The following is a 25772-nucleotide window of genomic DNA, read 5'->3' as shown; positions in this document are numbered from 1 at the left end:
TTAACAAGTGGTGCTGGGAAAACTGGTCAGCCACTTGTAAAAGAATGAAACTAGAACACTTCCTAACACCATACACCAAAATAAACTCCAAATGGATTAGAGAGGTAAATGTAAGACCAGATTCTATAAAACTCCTAGAGGAGAACGTAGGCAAAACACTCTCTGACATAAATCACAGCAGGATCCTCCAAGACCCACCTCCCAGAATATTGGAAATAAAAGCAAAAATAAACAAATGGGACCTAATTAAAATCAAAAGCTTCTGCACAGCAAAGGAAACTATAAGCAAGGTGAAAAGACAGCCTACAGAATGGGAGAAAATAGCAGCAAATGAAGCAACTGATAAAGGATTAATCTCCAAAATATACAAGCAGCTCCTGCAGCTCAATTCCAGAAAAATAAGTGACCCAATCAAAAACTGGGCCAAAGAACTAAACAGACATTTCTCCAAAGAAGACATAAAGATGGCTAACAAACACATGAAAAAATGCTCAACCTCCCTCATAATCGGAGAAATGCAAATCAAAACCACAATGAGATACCATTTCACACCAGTCAGAATGGCTGCTATCCAAAAGTCTACATGCAATAAATGCTGGAGAGGGTGTGGAGAAAAGGGAACCCTCTTACACTGTTGGTGGGAATGCAAACTAGTACAGCCACTATGGAGAACAGTGTGGAGATTCCTCAAAAAACTGGAAATAGAACTGCCATATGATCCAGCAATTGCACTCCTGGGCATACACACCGAGGAAACCAGAATTGAAAGAGACCCATGTACTCCAATGTTCATTGCAGCACTGTTTATAATAGCCAGGACATGGAAGCAACCTAGATGTCCATCTGCAGATGAATGGATAAGAAAGCTTTGGTACATATACACGATGGAGTATTTCTCAGCCATCAAAAAGAATGCATTTGAATCAGTTTTAATGAGGTGGATGAAATTGGAGCCAATTATACAGAGTGAAGTAAGCCAGAAAGAAGAACATCAATACAGTATACTAAAACATATATATGGAATTTAGAAAGATGGTAACCTGAACCCTGTATACGAGACTGCAAAAGAGACATAGGCATATAGAACAGTCTTTGGGACTGTGTGGGAGAGGGTGAAGGTGGGATGATTGGGGAGAACAGCATTGTAGCATGTATATTATCATTTGTGAAATGAATCACCAGTCCAGGTTCGACACATGATACAGGATGCTTGGGGCTGGTGCACGGGGATGACCTGGAGGGAGGATATGGGGAAGAGGGAGGTGGGAGGGGGGTTCAAGAAAGGGAACACATGTACACCCGGGGCGGATTCATGTCAATGTATGGCAAAACCAACCAATATATTAATGTAAGATAATTTGCCTCCAATAAAATAAATTAAAAAAAAAAAAAAAAGAATCAGATGACAAGCCACAGCCTGGAAAAAACAAAAAACATCTGCAACATACACATTTGATTTTAAGGTACTCTTACCCAAAATACACAAAGAACTCTTAAAACTAAACAATTAGAAAATAAACAACACTATGTAAAACAAATAGGCTAAAGACACCTGACCAAAAACACACACAAATGGCTAATAAGCACATGAGAGAAAGATCCACACCATACATCACCAGGGAGATGCAGACTTAAACAACAATGAGATACCACAACACACCTATTAGCACGGCCAAGGCCTGGAGGTCTGACAACGCCAGAGGTTAGCAAGGACATGGAGACTCAGGAGCTCGCTTTCACTGCTGGTGGGAACGCAAAACAGTACAGTTGTTTTGGAAGACAGTTTGGTGGCCTCTCCCAAAACTAAACATACTCTCACCACATGACCGAGTATTCCTTAGTATTCTCCCAAATGAGCTGAAAACTTACGTCCACACAAAAACCTGCACATGGATGTTGAGAGCAACTTTTTTGGCTTCATAACTGCTAAAACTTGGAAGCAACCGAGATGTCCTGCACTGGGTGAATGGACTGGTATATCCAGACAACATGGAATTATTCTACACTAAAAAGAAATGATCAAGCCATGCAAAAGACATAAAAGAAACTTAAATGTATGTTACTAAGTGAAAGAAGGCAATCTAAAAAGTCTACATTCTGTACGATTACAATTTACCATATTCTGGAAAAGGCAAAACTGTGCAGACAGTAAAAGCAACAGTAGTTATCAATGACTGGGGTAGGGAGGGATGAACAGGTAGCACGGAGGATTTTTAGGGCAGTGAAAACACGCTGCACAACACTGTAACAACGGATTTAAGTCATTATACATTTGTCCAAATATATACTCAGAGAAGGTACACCGAGAGTGAACTCTAAGGTGAATTATGGACTGGGGTGACTATGATGTGTCAATGTAGGTTTATCCCTGGTAGCAAACAAATCATTCTGGCCAGTGGTAGAGATAACAGGGGAGGCCACGCATGTGTGGGAGCAGGAGGTACATGGGAAATCTCTGTACATTCCTTTCAATTCTGCTGTGAACCAAAACTGCTCTAAAAAATAATTTCCTTTTTAAAAAACTGTATGTGTGTGTGTGTGTAGAGCAGCATATTTGAAACACCAGAATTCTGTCTTCATCTAGACAATTACCTGGCAGAATCTGTGCAACATGCAACTCTTTTGGAACTCTGGAGTCTGCTAAAGCCTTACGACTTCCGAAGGAAAACTCGCAACACAAACTGTGGATAATTTTGGTCCATTTCAGTCCTTAGCACAGTGGCAGCTATCTATTTCTCACGCCTAGCCACCTGGAAGGCAGCGTGCACATATTCCTGGAGCAGTTTTCATGCACCTTGTGTCAAGGAGACAGCAGGGGTGGCATAAAGAACCTTGGGTCTTTCAAAGATTGGAGCTCTGGTGCCACTTCTGACCACAGTGCAAATGAAGAGGCAGGCAGACTCTGATACCTCACCTCCCCTGTTGTTTTAAGCAGACTGGTTCCAAACAGGAAGAGGAGTGCGTCAAGGCTGTATACTGTCTCCCTGCTTATTTAACTTATATGCAGAGTACATCATGAGGAACACTGGGCTGGAAAAAGCACAAGCGGGAATCAAAATTGCTGGCAGAAATAGCAATAATCTCAGATACGCAGATGACACCACCCTTATGGCAGAAAGTGAAGAAGAACTAAAGAGCCTCTTGATGAAAGTGAAAGAGGAGAGTGAAAAGGTTGGCTTAAAACTCAACATTCAGAAAACTAAGATCATGGCATCCAGTCCCATCACTTCATGGGAAATAGATGGGGAAACAGTGTCAGACTTTATTTTCTGGGCTCCAAAATCACTGCGGATGGTGACCGCAGCCATGAAGTTAAAAGACGGTTACTCCTTGGAAGGAAAGTCATAACCAACCTATAGACAGCATATTGAAAAGCAGAGACGTTACTCTGTCAACAAAGGTCGGTCTAGTCAAGGTTATGGTTTTTCCAGTGGTTGTGTATGGATGTGAGAGTTGGGAGTATAAAGAAAGCCGAGCGCTGAAGTATTGATGCTTTTGAACTGTGGTGTTGGAGAAGACTCTTGAGAGTCCCTTGGACGGCAAGGAGATCCAATCAGTCCATCCTAAAGGAGATCAGTCCTGGGTGTTCATTGGAAGGACTGATGATGAAGCTGAAACTCCAATACTTTGGCCACCTGATGCGGAGAGCTGACTCATTTGAGAAGACCCTGATGCGGGGAAAGACTGAGGGCAGAAGGGGGACGACAGAGGATGAGAGGTTGGATGGCATCACCGACTCAGTGGACATGAGTGTGAGTGAACTCCGGGAGCTGGTGATGGACAGGGAGGCCTGGCGTGCTGCGGTTCATGCGGTCGCAAAGAATCGGACACAACTGAGCGACTGAACAGAACTGAACCAATTGTTGCAAGCTCTACTCCCTTCAACCGAAGTGACTTCCAGGGGATGTAAAAGGCTGGTGCCCTTTTCAACCCCCTCTTCTTTTTTGCGTTTTCCCTTGGGAGCCAGACATTAAAGATTAGGACATTAAAGGGATAGTCCAGTGGTTAAGATTTTATATGTCCACTGCAGGGGACATGGGTTCAATCCCTGGTTGGGGAATTGAACCTATGGCTGATTGATATAGGTGTATGGCAGAAACCAACACAATAATAAGTTAATAAATCAATTTAAAAAATACATTACATGTCTTACTTAAAGAAAAAGAAAAAAGAATATGATATATGGCAAAACTCCCCTTCAGAAGTGATGAAGAAATTAGGATATTCTCAGATAAACAAAAGCTGGGAAATCTGGGACTACTAGGCCTGCATTGCAGAAAGGGTTCAAGGGAGTCCTGCAAGGTAAAATAAAAGGACACTAGATAGTATCTCAAAGCTATGTGGAGAAATAGAGAGCTCTATAAAAGTAAATAAATGGCCAATTATAAAAGCCAGTATTATTGGAGCAATAGCTTTTTGTTTTCTATATAGTTTAAGAGACCAATACATTAAAGAAAAAAGAACAATTTGTTTAAGCTAGTATTACTGTAACTTTGACCTGTAACTCCAAATCTTGTTTTCTTTATAATTTAAGAGACTAATGTGTTGACAAGAAATACTAGTTTATGTTTCCAGGCACATAATGAGTAAGATGTAGTTTTGTGACATCAACAACCAACAGGAGTGGGGTCAGAGCAGTTTCTGTCTGCTACTGAAGTTAAACCTCTATAAAATTCAATTAAAGTGTTGTAACTCTGGGATGTTAAGTGTAACTCCCATCGTAACAACTAAGAAAACAGCTATATAACAGACACAAGGAATAAAACAAGGAATAAATTTAAACATTTTACTACACAAAGAAATCAACTAAACACAAAAAAGGACACAAACGCAAGAGATGAGGGACACAGAAAACAAAGAGCCCAACAATAGAAGTCCTTCGTTATCTTCGTTTACTTCACATGTAAACAGATTAAGCTCTCCAACTGAAAGACAGAGATTGGCAGAATGGATAAAAACATGCAATCCAACTTATGTTGTCTCAGTTCAGTTCAGTTCCTCAGTCGTGTCCGACCCCATGAATCACAGCACGCCAGGCCTCCCTGTCCATCACCAACTCCCGGAGTTCACTCAAACTCATGTCCATCGAGTCAGTGATGCCATCCAGCCATCTCATTCTCTGTCGTCCCCTTCTCCTCCCGCCCCCAATCCCTCCCAGCATCAGAGTCTTTTCCAGTGAGTCAGCTCTCCGCATCAGGTGGCCAAAGTATTGGAGTTTCAGCCTCAGCATCAGTCCTTCCAATGAACACCCAGAACTGGTCTCCTTTAGGATGGACTGGTTGGATCTCCTTGCAATCCAAGGGACTCTCAACAGTCTTCTCCAGCACCACAGTTCAAAAGCATCAATTCTTCGGCGATCAGCTTTCTTCACAGTCCAACTCTCACATCCATACATGACCACGGGAAAAACCATAGCCTTGACTAGACGGACCTTGGTTGGCAAAGTAATGTCTCTGCTTTTTAATATGCTATCTAGGTTGGTCATAACTTTCCTTCCAAGGAGCAAGCGTCTTTTAATTTCATGGCTGCAATCAGAATCCGCAGTGATTTTGGAGCCCAAAAAAATAAAGTCTGACACTGTTTCCACTGTTTTTCCATCTATTTCCCATGAAGTGATGGGACCAGATGCCATGATCTTAGTTTTCTGAATGTTGAGCTTTAAGCCAACTTTTTCTCTCTCCTCTTTCACTTTCATCAAGAGGCTCTTTAGTTCTTCACTTTCTGCCATAAGGGTGGTGTCACCCGTGTATCTGAGGTTATTGATATTTCTCCCAGAAATCTTGATTCCAGCTTGTGCTTCTTCCAGCCCAGCATTTCTCATGATGTACTCTGCATATAAGTTAAATAAGCAGGGTGACAATATATAGCCTTGACGTACTCCTTTTCCTATTTGGAACCAGTCTGTTGTCCCATGTCCAGTTTCAATGCCGTCAAGAGCAATATTGCATAGGAACCTGGAATGTTAGGTCCATGAATCAAGGCAAATTGGAAGTGGTCAAACAGGAGATGGCAAGAGTGAACGTAGACATTCTAGGAATCAGTGAACTAAAATGGACTGGAATGGGTAAATTTAACTCAGATGACCATTATAGCTACTACTGTGGGCAGGAATCCCTTAGAAGAAATGGAGTAGCCATCATGGTCAACAAAAGAGTCTGAAATGCAGTACTTGGATGCAATCTCAAAAACAACAGAATGATCTCTGTTCGTTTTCAAGGCAAACCATTCAGTATCACGGTGATCCAAGCCTGTGCCCCAACCAGCAATGCTGAAGAAGCTCAAGTTGAACAGTTCTATGAAGACCTACAAGACCTTCTAGAATTAACACCCAAAAAAGATGTCCTTTACACTATAGGGGACTGGAATGCAAAAGTAGGAAGTCAAGAAACACTTGAAATAACAGGCAAATTTGGCCTTGGAATACAGAATGAAGCAGGGCAAAGGCTAATAGAGTTTTGCCAAGAGAACGCACTGGTCATAGCAAACACCCTCTTCCAACAACACAAGAGAAGACTCTACACATGGACATCACCAGATGGTCAACACCGAAATCAGACTGATTATATTCTTTGCAGCCAAAGATGGAGAAGCTCTATACAGTCAGCAAAAACAAGACCGGGAGCTGACTATGGCTCAGATCATGAACTCCTTATTGCCAAATTCAGACTTAAATTGAAGAAATTAGGGAAAACCACTAGACCATTCAGGTATGCCCTAAATCAAATCCTTTATGATTATACAGTGGAAGTGAGAAATAGATTTAAGGGACTAGATCTGATAGATAGAGTGCCTGATGAACTGTGGCTGGAGGTTCGTGACACTGTACAGGAGACAGGGATCAAGACCATCCCCATGGAAAAGAAATGCAAAAAAGCAAAATGGCTGTCTGAGGAGGCCTCACAAATAGCTGTGAAAAGAAGGGAAGAGAGAAGCAATGGAGAAAAGGAAAGATGCAAGCATCTGAATGCAGAGTTCCAAAGAATAGCAAGGAGAGATAAGAAAGCCTTCCTCAGCGATCAATGCAAAGAAATAGAGGAAAACAATAGAACAGGAAAGACTAGAGATCTCTTCAAGAAAATCAGAGATACCAAGGGAATATTTCATGCAAAGATGGGTTCAATAAAGGACAGATATGGTATGTTGTCTACAAGAGTCTAATTTGAGATCCAAAGACACAGGCTGACAGTGAACAGATGGAAAAAGGTGTTCTGTGCAAAGAGTAAACAACTAAGAGGAAGCAGGGTGGCTGCAGACAGCAAACAAGAGACCTCAGGTTACAAAGGTCAGAAGAACCAAAGAAGGACAACAGAAACTCACAAGCCATTCTGCACGGCAAGAAAACAGAACAATTATAAACACTTACACATCCAATAACAGACCCACAAAATACATGAAGCAAAAGCTGATAGAACTGAAGGGAGAAACAGACGGTTCCACAAGAATAGTGGGAGACTTCAACACTGGCATACTTCACCTATTGTGCTGTGCTTTACAGGGCTTTGCAGATATTACAGTGTTTACAAATTGAAGGTTTATGGCAACTCTAAGCTGAGCAAGTCTATCAGTGTCATTTTTCCAAAAGCACTAAGTTATTTTTTAATCTCAGTAACATTTTGGTAATTCTCAGAATATTTCAAACTTTTTAATTATTACAGTATTTGTTACAGTGATCTGTGGTCTTTGATATTACTATTATAAAAGGATTATTACTCACTGAAAGCTCAGATAATGGTTAGAAGTTTTTAGCAATAAACTTTTTAAATTAAGGTCTGTAAATATATATGAAACTATAGAGAAAGTGTTAGTCGCTCAGTCATGTCCAACTCTTTGTGACCCCATGGACTATAGCCCGCCAGGCTCCTCTGTCCATGGAATTCTCCAGGCACGAATACTGGAGTGGGTTAACGCCCTTTCCCTTCTCCAGGGGATCTTCCCAATATAGACATAATACCACTGCACACTTAACAAACTACACTATAGCGTAAACATAACTTTCATAAGCACCAGGAAATAAAAATATCTGTGTGACTCACTTTGCTATATTCACTTTACTGCTGTTGTCTGGAACTTAACCTGCAGTATCTCCAAGGCATGCCTGTACTCTGCGTACAATAATGAATATAACAACCTGGCAGGAGACAAGTAAGGAAACAGAAGACTTCACATAAAATCAACTAGATCTAACAGACATACACAGAATACTCTATCCAACAGCAATAAAAAACACATTCTTCTCAAGTCCACATGGCATATTTTTCAGGAGAGAACATATGTTAAACTGTAATTAAGTCTCAATAGATTTTAAAAGACAGATATCATATGCAGTATCTTCTCTGAAAACAATGGGATGATGTTATAAGTCAGTAACAGAAGGAAAACTGGAACACTCACAACATTATGGAAGTTAAACAACTTTTAAAGAAAGAAGACTCAAATTACCAAATCAGCAATGAAAGTGGAGACATTACTACATATTCTACAGAAAGAATTGTAAGAGAGTACCATGAACAACTGTACGGCAAAAAACTGGGTAACTGAGATGAAATGGACAAATTCCTAGAAACACAAAACCTACCTAGACTAAATCACAAAGAATTAGATAATCTGACCAAACCGCCTAGTAAGGAGATTTAATCAGCAGTCAAAAACTCCAAACCAAAACCAGTTTCTAACAACGCAAAGTCATGAACCTGATGGGTTTACTGGTGAATTCTACCAAACATTTAAAGAAGAACTGATACCAATCCTCCTCAAACTTTTCCAGAAACCTAGAGACTCAACTTATTCTCAACTTAAACTTCTCATTCTATTAAACCAGCATAAACTTGATACCAAAGACAGATAAAGACACTAAAAGAAAACTACAGTCTAATCTACCTTATAAACACTGATGCAAAAATCCTTAATATAACCCTGGCAAAATGAATTCAGCAGCATATTAAAAGGACTCCATACCACAGCCAAACGGAATTTATTTCTGGAAAGCAAGAATGGTTCAACATACAAAGTTCAATGTACACACCACAGTTTTCAACAGAATGAAGGAAGAAAAACACATGATCATCTCAGTTGATGCAGAAAAGGCATCTGACAAAATTAAACACCACTGCATGATAAGAAAACACTCAACAAACTAGGCACAGAAGGAAAGTACCTCCACATAATAAAAACCTCACATGAGGGTTTCCCTGGAGGTCCAGTGGTTGAGAATCTGCTTGCCAAAGCAAGAGACACAGGTCCAATCCCTGGTCCAGGAAGACCCCACATGCCACGGAACAACTAAGCCCATGTGCCACAACTGCCGATCCACATGCTGCAACATAGGAGCCCGTGCCCCTGAGAGCCTGTCCTCAGCAAGAAGCCCTGCAACGAGAAGCCCAGACACCACAGCTAGACGGCAGCCCCTGCTGTCCCCAACTACAGAAAGCTCACATGCAGCACCAAAGACCTAGTACAGCCAAAAGCACATTAATAAAACTTAAAAAAAAAAAAAAAAAAACCTCATGTGAAAAACCCACAGCAAACATCATACTCAGTGGTGTGAGACTGAAAGCATTCCTCTAACATCAGGAACAAGACAAGGATGCCTGCTTTCACTCCTTCTATTCAACACGTTTCGATACGTTCTAGCCAGAGTGTTTAGGCAAGAAAAGGAAATAAAAGGCATACAAGAAGAAATAAAACTATCTCTGTTTTCAGGTATGATCTTACATAGAAAATGCTAAAGATTCTACCATAAAACTTAACAGAAAAATGAGCAAAGTCTCAGGATACAAAGTCAACACAAAAAATCAACTGCATTTCCATATATGAATAATGAGCAATCTGAAAGGGAAATTATAAAATGCTTCCGTTTCCAATAGCAGCAAAAATAGGACTTCCCTTCTGGTCCAGTGATTAAGACTTCCACTGTAGAGGGTGTGGGTCCAATCCCTTGTCAGGGAACTAAGATCCCACATGCCACATGTCACAGCCAAGAATAACGAATAAAAGTACTGCTCTTTAGGTCCGGCCCTTGGGGAGGATGGCTGACGTGCAGGACGCTGAAGTTACAGTGGACTGCGGCGAGCCGAAACTGAGCAAAAATGAGCTAAAGAGACGCCTGAAAGCTGAGAAGAAAATAGCAGAGAAGGAGGCCAAGCAGAAGGAGCTCAGTGAGAAACAGCTGAGTCAGGCTGCTGCCACCAATCATAGTGCTGACGATGGCGTGGCTGCAGAGGAGGAGAGCTTGGACCCAAATCAATACTTCAAAATCCGAAGCCAAGCAATCCACCAGCTGAAGGTCAATGGGGAAGATCCATACCCACACAAGTTCCATGTGGACATCTCGCTCACTCACTTCATCCAAGAATACAGTCACCTGCAGCCTGGGGACCACCTGACAGACATCACCTTAAAGGTGGCAGGTAGGATCCATGCCAAAAGAGCTTCTGGAGGAAAGCTCATCTTCTATGACCTTCGAGGAGAGGGGGTCAAGTTGCAAGTCATGGCCAATTTCAGGAATTACAAATCTGAAGAAGAATTTATTCGTATTAACAACAAACTGCGCCGGGGAGACATAACTGGAGTCCAGGGCAATCCTGGGAAAACCAAGGAGGGCGAGCTAAGCATCACCCTGTGCAATCACACCACTGTCTCCTTGCCTGCACGTTACCTCATCTTCACTGTGGCCTCAAAGACAAGGAAACACGGTACCGTCAGAGATGCTTGGACTCGATCCTGAATGACTTTGTGAGGCAGAAATTTATCATCCGCTCTAAGATCATCACATATCTAAGAAGTTTCTTGGATGAATTGGGATTCCTAGAGATTGAAACTCCCATGATGAACATCATCCCAGGGGAAGCTGTGGCCAAGCCTTTTATCACCTACCACAATGAGCTGGACAGGAATTTATATATGAGAATTGCTCCAGAACTCTACCATAAGATGCTGGTGGTTGGTGGCATCAACCGGGTTTATGAAATTGGACGCCAGTTCCGGAATGAAGGAATTGATTTGACTCACAATCCTGAGTTCACCACCTGTGAATTCTACATGGCCTATGCTGACTATCATGATCTCACGGAAATCACAGAGAAGATGATTTCAGGGATGGTGAAACACATTACAGGCAGTTACAAGGTCACCTACCATCCAGATGGCCCAGAAGGCCAAGCCTATGAGATTGACTTCACCCCGCCCTTCTGGAAAATCAGCATGGTAGAAGAGCTTGAGAAAGCCCTGGGCATGAAACTGCCAGAAACGAACCTCTTCGAAACTGAAGAAACTCGCAGAATCCTTGATGATATCTGTGTGGCAAAAGATGTCGAGTGCCCTCCACCCCGGACCACTGCCAGGCTCCTTGATAAGCTTGTCAGGGAGTTCCTGGAAGTGACGTGCATCAATCCTACCTTCATCTGTGATCACCCACAGATAATGAGCCCTCTGGCCAAATGGCACCGCTCTAAAGAGGGTCTGACTGAGCGCTTTGAGCTGTTTGTCATGAAGAAGGAAATATGCAACGCCTACACTGAGCTGAATGACCCTGTGCGACAGCGGCAGCTCTTTGAAGAACAGGCCAAGGCCAAGGCTGCTGGCGATGACGAGGCCATGTTCATAGATGAAACCTTCTGCACTTCCCTGGACTACGGACTGCCCCCCACGGTGGCTGGGGCATGGGCATCGACCGTGTCGCCATGTTCCTCACAGACCCCAACAACATCAAGGAAGTGCTCCTGTTTCCTGCCATGAAACCTGAAGACAAGAAGGAGAATGTAGCCACCACGGATGTCCCGGAAAGCACAGCACCTGGCACTTCTGTCTAGAAAACAGTAATGGCAAGTCGTGTGACGGGCATTTTGCATTTCTGTAATCAGGGACTGTGAGGGAATTCCTGTGTGTGTTTCTGTCTATTTGACTATCACATTTCACTTCAGCCGCCAAAAACGAGAAGAGGAATCAAGAATTCCTTTTTACTCCTTGTTACCAAATAAACCATTTGTCTCTAAAAAAAAAAAAAAAAAGAATAAAAGTACTCAGGAATTAAACTTACCAATGAGGTAAAAGATCTGTACAATAAATAAATGGAAATACATTCTATGATTATGAATTGAAGGTCTACTATAGTTAAAATATCATTACTATCCCCAAAATCTACAAATTCAATGTAATTCCTATCAAGATCCCCATGACATTTTAACAGAAAATTCTAAAATCACATGGAATCTCAAGGGACCCTGAATAGCCAAAACAATCATGAAAAAAAACTTTTAAAAAAACTAGAGCACTCTTCCTGATTTCAAAACGTACTACAAAACTACTAATCAAAATAGCCAAAGACAAGACATATAGGCCAATGGTTTAAAATGGAACGTTCAGAAATAAGCCCTCACATACACGGTCCAATTATATTTGACAAGGGTACCAAGACCATTTAATGAGGAAAGAACAGTCTTCAACAAAAGGTGTTGGGAAAGCTGGATATGCACAAGCAAAACAATGAAGTTGGACCCTTACCTAACAAAATACACAAAAATTAACTCAAAATGGATCCAGGACCTAAATATGTATCATCTAAAAAATTACGACTCTTAGAAGAAAACATAAGAGCTTCACAACACTGGATTTGGCAATAATTTCTTGGTTAGGATACCACATGCACAGGTAGCAAAAAAAAACAAAACAAAAAACCATGCAAATTGGACTTCATGAAAATTTAAGCAATTTTGTGCATCAAAAGACACTGTCAACAGAGTAAAAAGGCTACCCACAGAAAGGGAGAAAATATTTGCAAATCATATGTATGATATGGGATTAATATCAGAATATGTAGAGAATTCCTAAAACTCAACAACCAAAATACAACTGAATTAAAAAATGGGCAAAGGACTTGAACAGACGTTTCTCCCAAGAAGATATAACAAAAGTGGCCAATAAGCACATGAAAAGATGTTCAGCGTCATTAATCATTCAGTTCAGTTCAGTCGCTCAGTCGTATCCGACTCTTTGTGACAGCACGCCAGGCCTCCCTGTCCATCACCAGCTCCCAGAGTTCACTTAAACTCATATCCATCGAGTCGGTGATGCCATCCAGCCATCTCAATCTCTGTCGTCCCCGTCTCCTCCCGCCCCCAATCCCTCCCAGCATCAGAGTCTTTTCCAGTGAGTCAACTTGTCGCATGCGGTGGCCAAAGTATTGGAGTATCAGCTTTAGCATCAGTCCTTCCAATGAACACCCAGGATTGATCTCCTTTAGAATGGACTGGTTGGATCTCCTTGCAGTCCAAGGGACTCTCAAGAGTCTTCTCCAGCACCACAGTTCAAAAGCATCAATTCTTCGGCGATCAGCTTTCTTCACAGTCCAACTCTCACATCCATACATGACCACGGGAAAAACCATAGCCTTGACTAGACGGACCTTTGTTGGCAAAGTAATGTCTCTGCTTTTTAATACTCTCACATCCATACATGACCACAGGAAAAACCATAGCCTTGACTAGACGGACCTTGGTTGGCAAAGTAATGTCTCTGCTTTTTAATATGCTATCTAGGTTGGTCATAACTTTCCTTCCAAGGAGTGTCTTTTAATTTCATAGCTGCAATCAGCATCCGCAGTGATTTTGGAGCCCAAAAAAATAAAGTATGACACTGTTTCCCCATCTATTTCCCATGAAGTGATGAGACCAGATGCCATGATCTTTGAATGCTGAGCTTCAAAGCCAACCTTTTCACTCTCCTCTTTCACTTTCATCACGAGGCTTTTGAGTTCCTCTGCACTTTCTGCCATAAGGGTGGTGTCATCTGCATATCTGAGGTTACTGATATTTCTCCCAGCAATCTTGATTCAAGCTTGTGCTTCTTCCAGCCCAGTGTTCCTCATGATGTACTCTGCATAGAAGTTAAATAAGCAGGGTGACAAGATACAACCTTGACGTACTCCTTTTCCTCTTTGGAACCAGTCTGTTGTTCCAAGTCCAGCTCTAACTGTTGCTTCCTGACCTGCATACAGGTTTCTCAGGAGGCAGGTCAGGTGGTCTGGTATTCCCATTTCTTTCAGAATTTTCCACAGTTTATTGTGATCCACACAGTCAAAAGCTTTGGCATAGTCAATGAAGCAGAAATAGATGTTTTTCTGGAAGTCTCTTGCTTTCTCCATGATCCAGCGGATGTTGGCAATTTGATCTCTGGTGCCACTGCCTTTTCTAAAACCTGTTTGAACATCTGGAAGTTCACGGTTCACATATTGCTGAAGCCTGGCTTGGAGAATTTTGAGCATGACTTTACTCGCGTGTGAGATGAGTGCAATTGTGCGGTAGTTTGAGCATTCTTTGGCATTCCCTTTCTTTGGGATTGGAATGAAGACTGACCTTTTCCAGTCCTGTGGCCACTGCTGAGTTTTCCAAATTTGCTGGCATATTGAGTGCAGCACTTTCACAGCATCATCTTTCAGGATTTGAAATAGCTCAATTGGAATTCCATCACCTTCACTAGCTTTGTTCGTAGTGATGCTCTCTAACGCCCACTTGACTTCACATTCCAAGATGTCTGGCTCCAGGTGAGTGATCACGCCATCGTGATTATCTTCGTCGTGAAGATCTTTTTTGTACAGTTCTTCTGTGTATTCTTGCCACCTCTTCTTAATATCTTCTGCTTCTGTTAGGTCCATACCATTTCTGTCCTTTATCGAGCCTATCTTTGCATGAAATGTTCCCTTGATATCTGTAATTTTCTTGAAGAGACATTAATCTTTAGGGAAACGCAAGTCAAAAATACAATGAGATACTATTCTCACACCAATTAGGATGACGACTATCAAAAAAAGACATCAACAAGTGTTTAACAGGATGTGGAAAACTGGAAGCCTGTGTACTGTTGGTGGCAATAGTATAGCTGCTGTTGAAAATAGTAGGGCAGTTTCTCAAAATATAAAAAAATAGAATTACCATTATCATCCAGCAATTACACTTCTAGGCAGATACCCAAACCAACTGAAAGCAAAGTCTCAAGATATTTGTACATCACGTTCACGGCAGTATTATTTGCAATAGCTAAAACACAGACGTTACCCAAACGTCTACTGATAGATGAACAGATTGGTATAGAAATACAATGCAAGATTATTTAGCACCGAAAAGGAAGGACATTCTGACACATGCTACAACACAGACAAATCTTGAGGATATTACGTTTAGTGAAATGAGCAAGTCACAAGAAGAAAAGCACCCTATGACTCCACTGCCATGAGGGACCTAGTCTAAATCATAAAACAGAATGGTGACTGACAGGAGCTAGTGGTAGGGGAGACTGAGGAATTATTGTTTAATGGCTATAAAATTTCAGTCTTAAAAGATGGTTATGGTGATGGTTGTACAATAATGTGAGTGCAGTTAATGCCACTGAAGTATACACTTAAAAGTCAGAATGAAAAATATTATATGCATGCTATCACAATTTAAAGAAAATAACTAAAAAAAAAAAAAGAGGTTACCTGGTATGACTCCAGTCACAAAGAGTGACAGACCAAGGAAATGAATGTCCCTGTTTTCAATAATTTAGGAACCTCAGGGGTATCTGAATAACCGATTCAATATTTTCAAATAATAAAACTTTTAAAAAGTTTTACTATAGTTAAGATGAATGTGATTGAGAGAAAATTCTTATACTAAAATTCCGTTGTGATATATTTGTTGGGTAATATCAGTATATGGTTTTGTCTCATTTATCATAGAACTCTTTTAGGACAGAGGGCAAAAGTGCTGAAACTCCAAGCAGGACTAAGGCGTATTTCTTTTCCTTTTTTCTAAGTTCCTCTTTTTTTCATAGGGTTACTCAGTTCCACATGCTAAACAGGCCCGAAACAAGCACCTGAATAGGTAAAGCCTGAAATTAACCGTAAGGTTCAGCATCATTTGGACAGAAACCATGAGTATTGATGGAAAAAGCCATTATTTTCTGTCGTAGTGGACAAAAGCAGTATTAAACCCCCTTCACACTCAAAATTGTTTTTGGATTGGCAAAACACCGTCCATGTAACCACCACACTCCTCTGTAGCATCCATAGTAGACACCTTTAATTCCTTTTCCACTGAGGTTGGCCACAGCGTTAGGATACTGATCAGAGGTCATTAGCACGCTGGATGAAACCTCCCTGTCATCCACGGCAAATGATGTGCTAAAAGGAGGTCACTGCAATTCCTGTCCTGCCTCTCCATCTCTGGAGTGGTACAGATGATTCAGTATGAATCATGCCACGTTAACAGCTATTCAACTGTTGTCATATCTTGACTCTGAGCAGACAAAAGGCCACTTTAGTCAATTTCAGATCAGCGAGAAAGACTACTATAATTCCAACTTACAGTTTCAAGGCTCTGCTGGAACTCCACAAGTTTAGCTTCAGCCTCCTTATAATTCTTGAAGAACATACAGAGTTCATACATCTCCATCATCAACAGTAGTGGGGACTCCTTGGAGGAAGAGTTTGAATGAAGTTACAAAATCCTGAAATTTAATACTATTTTCTCAATGAATAATGTCAATACAAGAGAAGTTACAGTAAAACAAAACTATTAATAAAGCTTCATAGTAAAATGAAGCCATCTATGTTAAAAAGAACAGAAATTAAATTTATATTTCCTTCTGGAAAAAAGTCAGGCCAGGCACACCTACTCAACAGCCCATTTTCTGTTGTCCTGTGCCCAGTCCACTACACACGAGCAGCAGATGCTCCACTGGATGCTGCTAAGACACCGTTGCCGGCGTACACTCCTGCGTAATGGTCTCCACTGACCTGCTCAACTACTGCTCGTCTGTGGCATCAGTCACACATTTCCATCGCTTTGATGGGAGCTTTCTGGTCAGAGGATAGGAGTTTTTGAATTAGAGAGTATGGATCTGAACTGCAAATAAACAACTTAGTAAAGCATTTTGAGGCCCTGGGCGTGTTTCTTAAGCTCTGTGAGCCTTGGTATATCACTCTGTAAAATGAGAATAACATCACTTCATAACATCCTCATAAAATACTACTTTATACAGGATTACTTTAAGAATCAACTAAAATGATATATATAAAGCACTTCGCTAAATAAGTGATAGTTCTAGTATCACTATCTGTTGTTGGCTTGAAAAAAAAAAATCCCAGGGACAGGAGTAATTGAAAAAGCCAATGGTGGATATTCTGAAGGCCTTTAAACTGAGGAAAGCAATGAACTAACACTACCTTAAAGAAAAGCTGGAAGCCTCTGATCAGAGTCCTGATCTTCCGCCTTGTTAGCAATGTCCTCCAGATGACGGAGAGATCCTCCAGGCCCCAGACGTGGCCCTCCACTGAGTCCTGAAGGGGTCCCACTGATTCAGCCGGCTCCACGGAGGTGATGATCCAGACACAGAGACACGAGACAGCACTGGCGTCCTGCCAGCGGAGAAAGCTCTTCACAGTAAGGGAATGACTACGCATGGACTGCCTGACTGAGAAATCTTCCAGCAATGCTACGACTACAGATGGGTATTTCCTGTTGAGCACAAGTCACCTCACTCAATTGGTTAAGATGACTTGAAAACCGTTCAAACATGAAACAAACTCTAATGAACAACCAAGAGACTATTATAAGCTGTCCCGCAGACTACAGTAGACCAGAATCCTGAGGGGATCTATGTGGAGGTCAGGGAAGTACTAAGTCTAAGAAAACAAGCCTGTCCTCCACAGAACTGCTGACCAGGGACTGTTCCGAGCATCTTCCGTCCTGCTCAAGACACAGAGGAGGTCGGCCCACCAAAGCACTCTTCTCTGTGACTGCCAGCCTGGAGCCCAGGCTCTGACCACTTAAGCTGCTGAACATTAAGGCACACGGAAGTGCACGAGATGGCCCGGGGCCTAAGTGGGAGAAGCACGGGTGTCAGTGACCTGCAAACCCATGCTGGAGCCTCACTGCCCTCACCTCACAGCCTCGCCGACGTCAGCCTTCTCTCTTCTTTCAGCTTTTTCTACTGACCCGAGTCCGTAATTTAGGCTTTGTGAGACTCTCACCTGGAGACATGAGGCCAGGACACTGAGCACTGGGGCCCTTTGTCTCAGTGCTTCCCCTAGGAGCCAGCACCAGGCGTCTGGCGCCTCTGAACACTGCAGCAGAATCTGAAAGAAATCCGGCATCTCTTCTCTGTGTCTCTGGAGTTCCTGGGAGGACGTGCTGCACACCTGATCACTGTCCATTCTGGAGCTGGACACTGAGGGCAAGTTCTCAAAAGCCAGTCTTAAGTGGTCCTGAAGAACCGGGCTGAAATACTGGAGAAGATATTTCACCTAAAAAACATATTAGGTGGTGATCAAAAAAACAACCAAATTCCAATTACAGCTGGAGCTAAAAATGTTGGAGAAAGAGGCAAACTTGTTCTTTCTCACCCTGAACTGTCACAAGTGACCGCTGTATGTCAGAAGTGACCACACAATTTTAAAGTCATTTGTCATGTCTGACTGAGTTCCCAGATTCAATCCAGAGTCGCACAAACTCTTCCTTCAGCTCTTTAGTAATGACTAGTCCTTTGTCTGAAGCCAACCCACAGAAATCTCAGTAAAAATAGTTACCATAGCAAACAAAAGCCAATGATACGCAACAGAAAAAACACTGTCTTCTGAGAAGTGCTCCAATTTCCTCTTCTTTAATAACCGGGAACAATTCAGTGGCTTACCTCCTCTGGGTGGTGACTATGGAGCTGGCTGTGAATAATAAACTGTAACCAATCATTTGCTCTGGCACATTCTCTAAGGTAAGATGTGCTCGGTTTCATATTGTGGAGCCTGCAGAACTGTATCACTAATGCCCACTGGCTGCTAGATTCACTGGATAACCTGTAATTGGGAATGGATGTGGGGGTAAGAAGGAAAGAACTTGTTAAAATATAGCTTTAATCTGGAAACTTAGCAAAAAATAAATTTAACTACAGTATATTCTCTAAAATGCCTTTCAACAAACACCAAATATTTATTAGAAGGCTTTGAAAAAAGAACTTTCATCCATAATGAACAACAGCTTTCTCAGCATACTGGCAAAATTCCTTTCCTACCCCTCCCCGCCACCCCAGTACCGACCAAGGATCTGTCAAACCAGCTATGTAGTGCACCATCTTCAGCAGAACTGAGAAAATAGTCACTCGAGAAACTGAGTGCCTACTTCTCTGGCAGGACTCCCTCAGAGTATCAGAGGGAGGCCTGACAGGTGGCTGGACTTCCCTGCTAAGGGGAGGGTACCTGCTGAGATGACAGCCAGTGACGGGAGGGACAGGAAAAAGGTGCACCCCCAGGGGAGGGGTGGCAGAGTCAGCCCCAGTGGACAGCAGAGAGGAGAAACGACATCAATGTGTAAAGAGGGGTTTTTGTGGGAAGATGGTCACCTCACCTTCCATTATCAGTTGACATACATTAGCAAGAAAAAAAAACAAACCAAGGACATCACTTAGAGTCAAATTTTGTGAGACCCATTCTACACCCGATTCTGACATGTTAACAGTGGAGACGTCTCAGACCAGCAGGGCCCTGGGAGACGCAAAGCTCCTCTCCAGCTCTTGGGAAGCCTCTCTGAAGAAGGAATCATTATCTTCATTCTCCTTTTACTGATGGCAAGATGCATTAAAATATGCTACGTGCTCCATGAGGAAAAAGGTAAGTTCCAGGGGGGCTGGCAAAAACATCTGAGAGAAGAAACCAGGCAAACACAGACTGGAATGGTCAAGTTTCCTGAAAAGGAGGCGAGGGTTGCAGCTCACAAACCTCTTTATTTCCTGCTGCCGAATGTTGTTCCATATACTTTCTTCTAAGAGAACAAGCAATTCTTCTATGGTTGCCCTTTCACCCACAGCCAGTTTAGACAGTTTTTCAGCTATAAGAAATATAAACAACAAAATACGGTCAAGAGAAAAGTACGGTCAGGAACTGGGCATTTCCTCTTTTTTTTTTTGGCCACAATGCATGGCTTGCATGATCTTAGTTCCTCAAACAGGGATCAAGCCTGGGCCACTGCAGTGAAATCAGTGTCCCAACCACTGGACTGTCAGGAATTACCAGGAACTGGGCATTTCTACTTGAAGAGTGTGGCTCAGAGACATTTCAGAAACCCATTAAAGAGCCCAAAGAAATTAGATAAAGTACAAACATTTTGAAGAAAAAGGATGAAACAGAAGATAATTTTCTTCCCTGACCACTCACAATTCAACGCTTCAGACCTATTTGTCCCTTGTCCTTTAAACAAAACAAACAACATAAAGGTGCTATACCTAGAGACTCTCTGATAGAGTTGTACTGAGCATCTTCATTTCCACACTTGTAGTTTAAAATTATATTGGCCACTTTCATATCAACTCTGAGCTTGAGGCTGTCAAGACCAAGCAATTCTAAGAAGCACACACAGGCAGCTCCTATCGAAGGTATGTGGAAGCAGGAAAGCCCTAAAACATAGGCTTCATTGCCTACTTGCTGGATCCTGAGAAAGAAAGGAATCAACAATCGCATCAGCACGTGAACCTTTTTTCTCACCAGGAAGAGCAGATGGGATTCCATCAGTGATGCGTGTGGACTCTGTAACTTCCTCCCCCGTCCCCCACTGTTTTTCACCCCTTGTACTTATCCATTTAGGTTCTTGGTAGTTTTTAGCTGTCTTCTGGCTCCACAGCCCCCCATTCCTTTATATTTTACCTTTTCCTAAAATACCTATTCATAGTCCAAGTAATTTTTGTTTCCAACTTCATTCAGGGGAATATGGAATAGAATTTATGAAAGACTGTCAACTTGTGATCTTATTAATTATAAGTATGTACACAAACTACCAACAAAATGAATGGCACCAAAAGTTTGACATCATGAAGCCCATGCATTTTAAAGGACTCATATGTTATTTTATATGAATAGAAAAATTCAGAGGAAAGATACACAAGAAATTAACCATGCTTATTTTTACTATGTACAACAGAATTGAAGCTGAGAGACAAAACTTTTTTTTCCATTTTTCACCCTTCTGATTTACTTGAATATTTTACCATAAAGATGTACTAGTTACCTATAAAATAAACCAACATACTAAATCTGTATTTAGCTGCTGATTATATCAAATACTCCTTCTAATTCTGTGCTTTACAAAAGTGAATTATAAAAGACAAAGATCTTAAATACAGAATTCACATCTAATTATAGAATTCCCTCTTTGAAACTACTAACATTTGGCAAGCTCCTGGTTCAATTTTTAAAGACATGATTTTAAGATATATTTATGATATTTTAAAATATATTTTAATCTTTTTCCTATTCACTAAGTAAGATTAAGTGCCAGAAACCTAGGGTATACAGAAAAGTACAAATGAAAAATATATACACCTAATTCGCCAGCCAAATAAAACGACCAACTGTTTCCAGTAGGTTTTGATAAATGCATGTATAAAAATACACAAATGTTTTTTATTAAGAATATAAATTATGTTTTAAATACTCACAGCTGCTTGGGGGTCTTGCTCTTGGTTAATTCCTGAACCAGAAAAGTACCAAATGCAAATGATGGCCGCCCATGATGTAAATAATAAGCAAAATTCAGACGTTCTACTACAGCATATTTATTAACCAGGTCAGGGCTAGAGAAATGTGGGAGCTGACTTGCTGCATCTGGGGGAAAGTGAAGCAATATTAATCCTCTGCACCTCACCATGATTAACTTCAGATCGGCATGTGGAAAACTTAACTTGGCAATGGTGAAAGAAAACTGGTCGCTATCATCATTTTACACCACTGTGTATCACTTTGAACCACCAAAATGTAATAATTTTAATGTGGAGCAGTAGCCCTCATTTTACACAAAAATGTGTACCTCAGAAGCCACATAAAATCCTATAAATTATGCTTTAAACCTATTCTATATTTGATGATTCTTTAAGTTCACATTGGCAATAATCCTTTAACTACAAAATCTGTTAATGATTGGCAAACGGAGCTTTTTAATTCATTCACACAGCTCATTACACAGTAAATGCCTTTGTATCGCATTTATACGAATCCTCTATTCACCAAGACCGACACACTGTACCTTTTCCAAAATACTGAGAATATTCTTTTCTCCACATTAATACCCTAATAATCTTTTATTATAGCTACTTTTGTTTCTGATGTTGTATTCTTTTTAGAGAAATAGGAAGTCAAAAGATATGTGGATGTGGCAAGTTCATATGAAATAACTATTCCTATTAAGCCCTAATCTTAAGTGCTTCTTAACCACTAAAGACCTACTTTAAAAAGGAGATAAAACATTTTGAACTAAAGGAACCATTTCTGGAAAACAGTGCATCTGCTCTTATTTTCATAGTTCAAAGCTGAAGTAAAACTGTATCCTCCCATTCAATTCCAAAGGAATTTTTATATTCTGACTAGACTCTTAATTAAAAAAAGATCTGAAGACTTTAGAGGAGCCCATCATCTTGCAAAGCTATTCCTTAAAAGTACACCTCCCTCAAGATTAAAAAACTGTCACATGTCTTATCTGTATCCTTTGCAAGAGCAGACTGATTTTGATAACTTACAATTGCATGTAGAACCATTCATTCATTGATCAAGTATTTACAGAGTTTGCATAAAGCCAAATGAACAAATCTGAGTCTTTGGTTTTTTTTTTTTGGTTGCACAGCACAGCATGTGGGATCTTAGTTCCCTGACCAGGGATTGAACCCGTGCCTCTTGCAGTGGAAGTGTGGCGTCTTAACCACTGAACCACAAGGGAAGTCCCCAAACTTGAGTTTTTATTCAAATAAGACCCTGATTTTTTTAGTGGTTTGGGGGGGACAGTATGGAGGTTTTGTGTAAGAGAAAATTTTCTCTGACCTGCTACAAAAGCTAAATTACCATGTAGTTGCCTTATGGTCATTTTCCATGGTAAAACCATATGAAAAAAGAAGCAAGCACTCTAGTTAAATATAACCCTCCAATTTAAAACATCTATATTACGTCTTCATAATAATTATTTCATTTAATTTGTGCTTTATTTCTTCAAACATGTTTCAGACTTTTAAAAACAAGGAAGGGAACAGGTCTTCAGCTTCCTTTCAGTTCCCCTAGCGTACTTGGTCAAGTATTCACCAGGACCTCAGGACTCCGGCTAACGGATGGAGTTGGAACCATCAGAACTGTACAGGGGATTCTGCCTGCTCTCCAGTAACCTCACTGAGATCAAATGAGTATTTTCACTTGAAAATGCAATTAGCACTACCTCATCCTGCACTGAACAAACACCAACTGAATGTCTCCGACAGGCCCAGCACTGTGCTAGGCACCAGGTAAATTCAGTATATCGAAATTTGAACTTATCAAACTGACATGTTAGAAAATGTACTTTTATGTACATCAGTAAGTATTTACAGGGTATGTATTATGTGAAAAGTATGAATTTGAATCCTACTTTACAGTAATACAGGCAGAGGCACCACAGGTAATATGATATTAAAAGCTAACTCAAAATGAGTAAGTAGAAAAGAAACAGAAAAAGCAGAGTTTAGGAACAGCACACAAAAAATGAGGGAAATGTTTATGGTCCAGAGAGGATGGTAGGGTGTGCACACCTGATGCTTACCATGTAAGAGCGTTTTAAATGCATCTCGTGAGGTGTGAGGCAGGCAGTGTCACTTACCTTATTTCATGGAAAACTGACGAGAGGTTACATCAGTCACCCAAGGTCACACAGCAATTACATGGCAGAGCCAAGATCCGTCTAATGTTAAAGACACCTACGCTTTTAACCTTTATAATATTAATACTATATTGCAAGTGAACAAGGATTTTTGGAAAGGGAGAAATTTAAGCAGAAGGTCTATATTATATTTTCCAGCAAGTACAGCACTAGTGACCTCATGACTTTTAACTCGAAGTATGTTTTCAATTCAGTTTCCTATAAAATGTTTTCCATTAAAACTACAATGAGGTATCAACTCACTCTGGTCAGAAATGCCATCATCAAAAAGTCTACAAATAATAAATGCTAGAGAGGGTGTGGAGAAAAAGGAATTCTCCCACACAGTTGGTGAGAATGTAAACTGGAACAGCCACTAGGCAGAATGTTATGGAGGTTGCTTAAGAAAACTAAAAACAGAGTTACCACAAGATCAAGTAACCCTACTCCTGGACATGTATCTGGAGAAAACTAATTCAAAACGATCATGCACCCTGATGTTCACTGCAGCAGTACTATTTACAACATGGGGGCAACCTTCATGTCCATCAACAGGTGGCTGGATAAAGAAGATGTGATATACACACACATATATATACGTATGCACAAACACTCTCACAGGGCAGAAAATATGTGTGTGTATATACATGTACACACACAATGTGGAAGACGCGAGATATATATATGCGTGCGCGCACACACACACACATGCGCACACGCACACACATACACACAACGGAACACTACTCAGCCAGAAAAACAATGAAATGATGCCATCTGCAGCAGCAACCTGGATGGACCTAGGGGTTATCATACTAAGTGATAAAAGCCAGACAGAGACAAGCACCACGGCGCTTAGATGTGGAATCTGAAACAACGATACAAGTGAGCTTATTTACAAAACAGAGAGAGACCGACAGTTACCAACAGGGAAAAGGGCAGGGAGGGATACGTCGGGTTGGGATTAACACATACACACCACTACAGATAAAACAGATAACCAACAATGACCTACGGGACAGCACAGGGCACTACGCTTAATATTTTGTGATAACCTATAAGGGAAAAGAATCTGAAAAAGAATAAATAACCGAATCAGTGCTGTACACCTGAAACTAGCATGACATTGTAAATCAACTATACTTCAACTAAAAAAAGGCATGCCAGTTTTATTTTCTTTTTTAAGTTTCTATATTTTAGATAGAAAGTATGAGGAAAAACTAGATTGGCTTTACATACATGATCCTCTACTGTCAACACTGCTGACATGCTTCTAAAAGCAAGAAGAATCCATAATGACTTACCTCCTATAGCCAATGTGTTGGCAGACTGCCAGCCAAACAATCTGCTAGGGTCAAAGGGCAACAATGACTGAAAAAGGGGAGAGGTGAAACCAGAGTTAAAAGTTAGCTGACTCTAAGGTGAGCTAAGTCATACAAAAGAGCCTCGCTTCCTCTTTCAGGCTGCTGCCCTTTCCACGGCAATTAAAAACTTCTCATCTTTCAGATATAAATTCTTTGAAAACAGCTACAAACAAAAAAGAGGGTATGAGACATTTTTCTACTTTAATAAAAACAGAACTGGCTATGTTTCTTTTAAAGACTCTCTTCATTTCAAACTATGTCCTCAAAGTTTACTGTCTTTTGGTAGAACCAGCAACAATTACAACGTAACAATGGGCTTCATAAATGCTTTGGAATCAAAAGGCAAGAGGACTAAGGCTGGAAAACGCTACCATAAACACAGCAAGGTGTGCTTCGGCAGGTCGGGAAAGAGACAGCGAGACCACAAGTCGGGAAAGGGACAGCGAGGCCACAGGTCGGGAAAGAGACAGCGAGGCCACAGGTCGGGAAAGAGACAGCGAGGCCACAGGTCGGGAAAGAGACAGCGAGGCCACAGGTCGGGAAAGGGACAGCGAGGCCACAGGTCGGGAAAGGGACAGTGAGGCCACAGGTCGGGAAAGGGGCAGCGAGGCCACAGGTCGGGAAAGGGGCAGCGAGGCCACAGGCTAAAGCAATGTGATGACCAAGGCAGCAGTAACAACACCAAGGAAAAACAGCAGACTAAGGCCAGGCCAGTCAGAAAAGATCTGAGAGCAGGGAGCAC

General features: G+C 41.2%; 1 protein-coding gene and 1 pseudogene across 3 annotated transcripts in view; one reads left to right on the top strand and one right to left on the bottom strand.

Annotated features, from left to right (window-relative positions):
• The window catches only part of SPG11 (SPG11 vesicle trafficking associated, spatacsin), an 88184-nt gene that overhangs the window by 26064 nt on the left and 36348 nt on the right, over window positions 1-25772 (bottom strand). For all 3 annotated transcript variants that reach the window (XR_016038146.1, XM_055437080.2, XM_055437079.2), the window contains exons 20-27: window positions 24971-25037; window positions 21454-21619; window positions 20245-20450; window positions 19742-19850; window positions 18664-18823; window positions 18005-18277; window positions 17198-17389; window positions 16338-16445 (exon numbers count right to left, since the gene is read on the bottom strand). Coding sequence is in view for 2 of the 3 variants with exons in the window: in XM_055437080.2 (XP_055293055.2) it covers window positions 16338-16445; window positions 17198-17389; window positions 18005-18277; window positions 18664-18823; window positions 19742-19850; window positions 20245-20450; window positions 21454-21619; window positions 24971-25037 (1281 nt within the window). In the remaining variant the exon portion in view is untranslated. The remainder of the gene's footprint in view (window positions 1-16337; window positions 16446-17197; window positions 17390-18004; window positions 18278-18663; window positions 18824-19741; window positions 19851-20244; window positions 20451-21453; window positions 21620-24970; window positions 25038-25772) is intronic.
• LOC129563268 (lysine--tRNA ligase pseudogene) lies at window positions 10017-12013 on the top strand (annotated as a pseudogene).

The sequence above is a fragment of the Moschus berezovskii genome, chromosome 9, assembly GCF_049115385.1.
Source record: "Moschus berezovskii isolate FMDL1 chromosome 9, NW_MosBer_1.0, whole genome shotgun sequence".
In the NCBI taxonomy this organism is placed as follows: Eukaryota; Metazoa; Chordata; class Mammalia; order Artiodactyla; family Moschidae; genus Moschus; species Moschus berezovskii.
The sequence above is the reverse complement of the archived record's forward strand: the minus strand, read 5'-3'. Positions and strand labels throughout refer to the sequence as shown.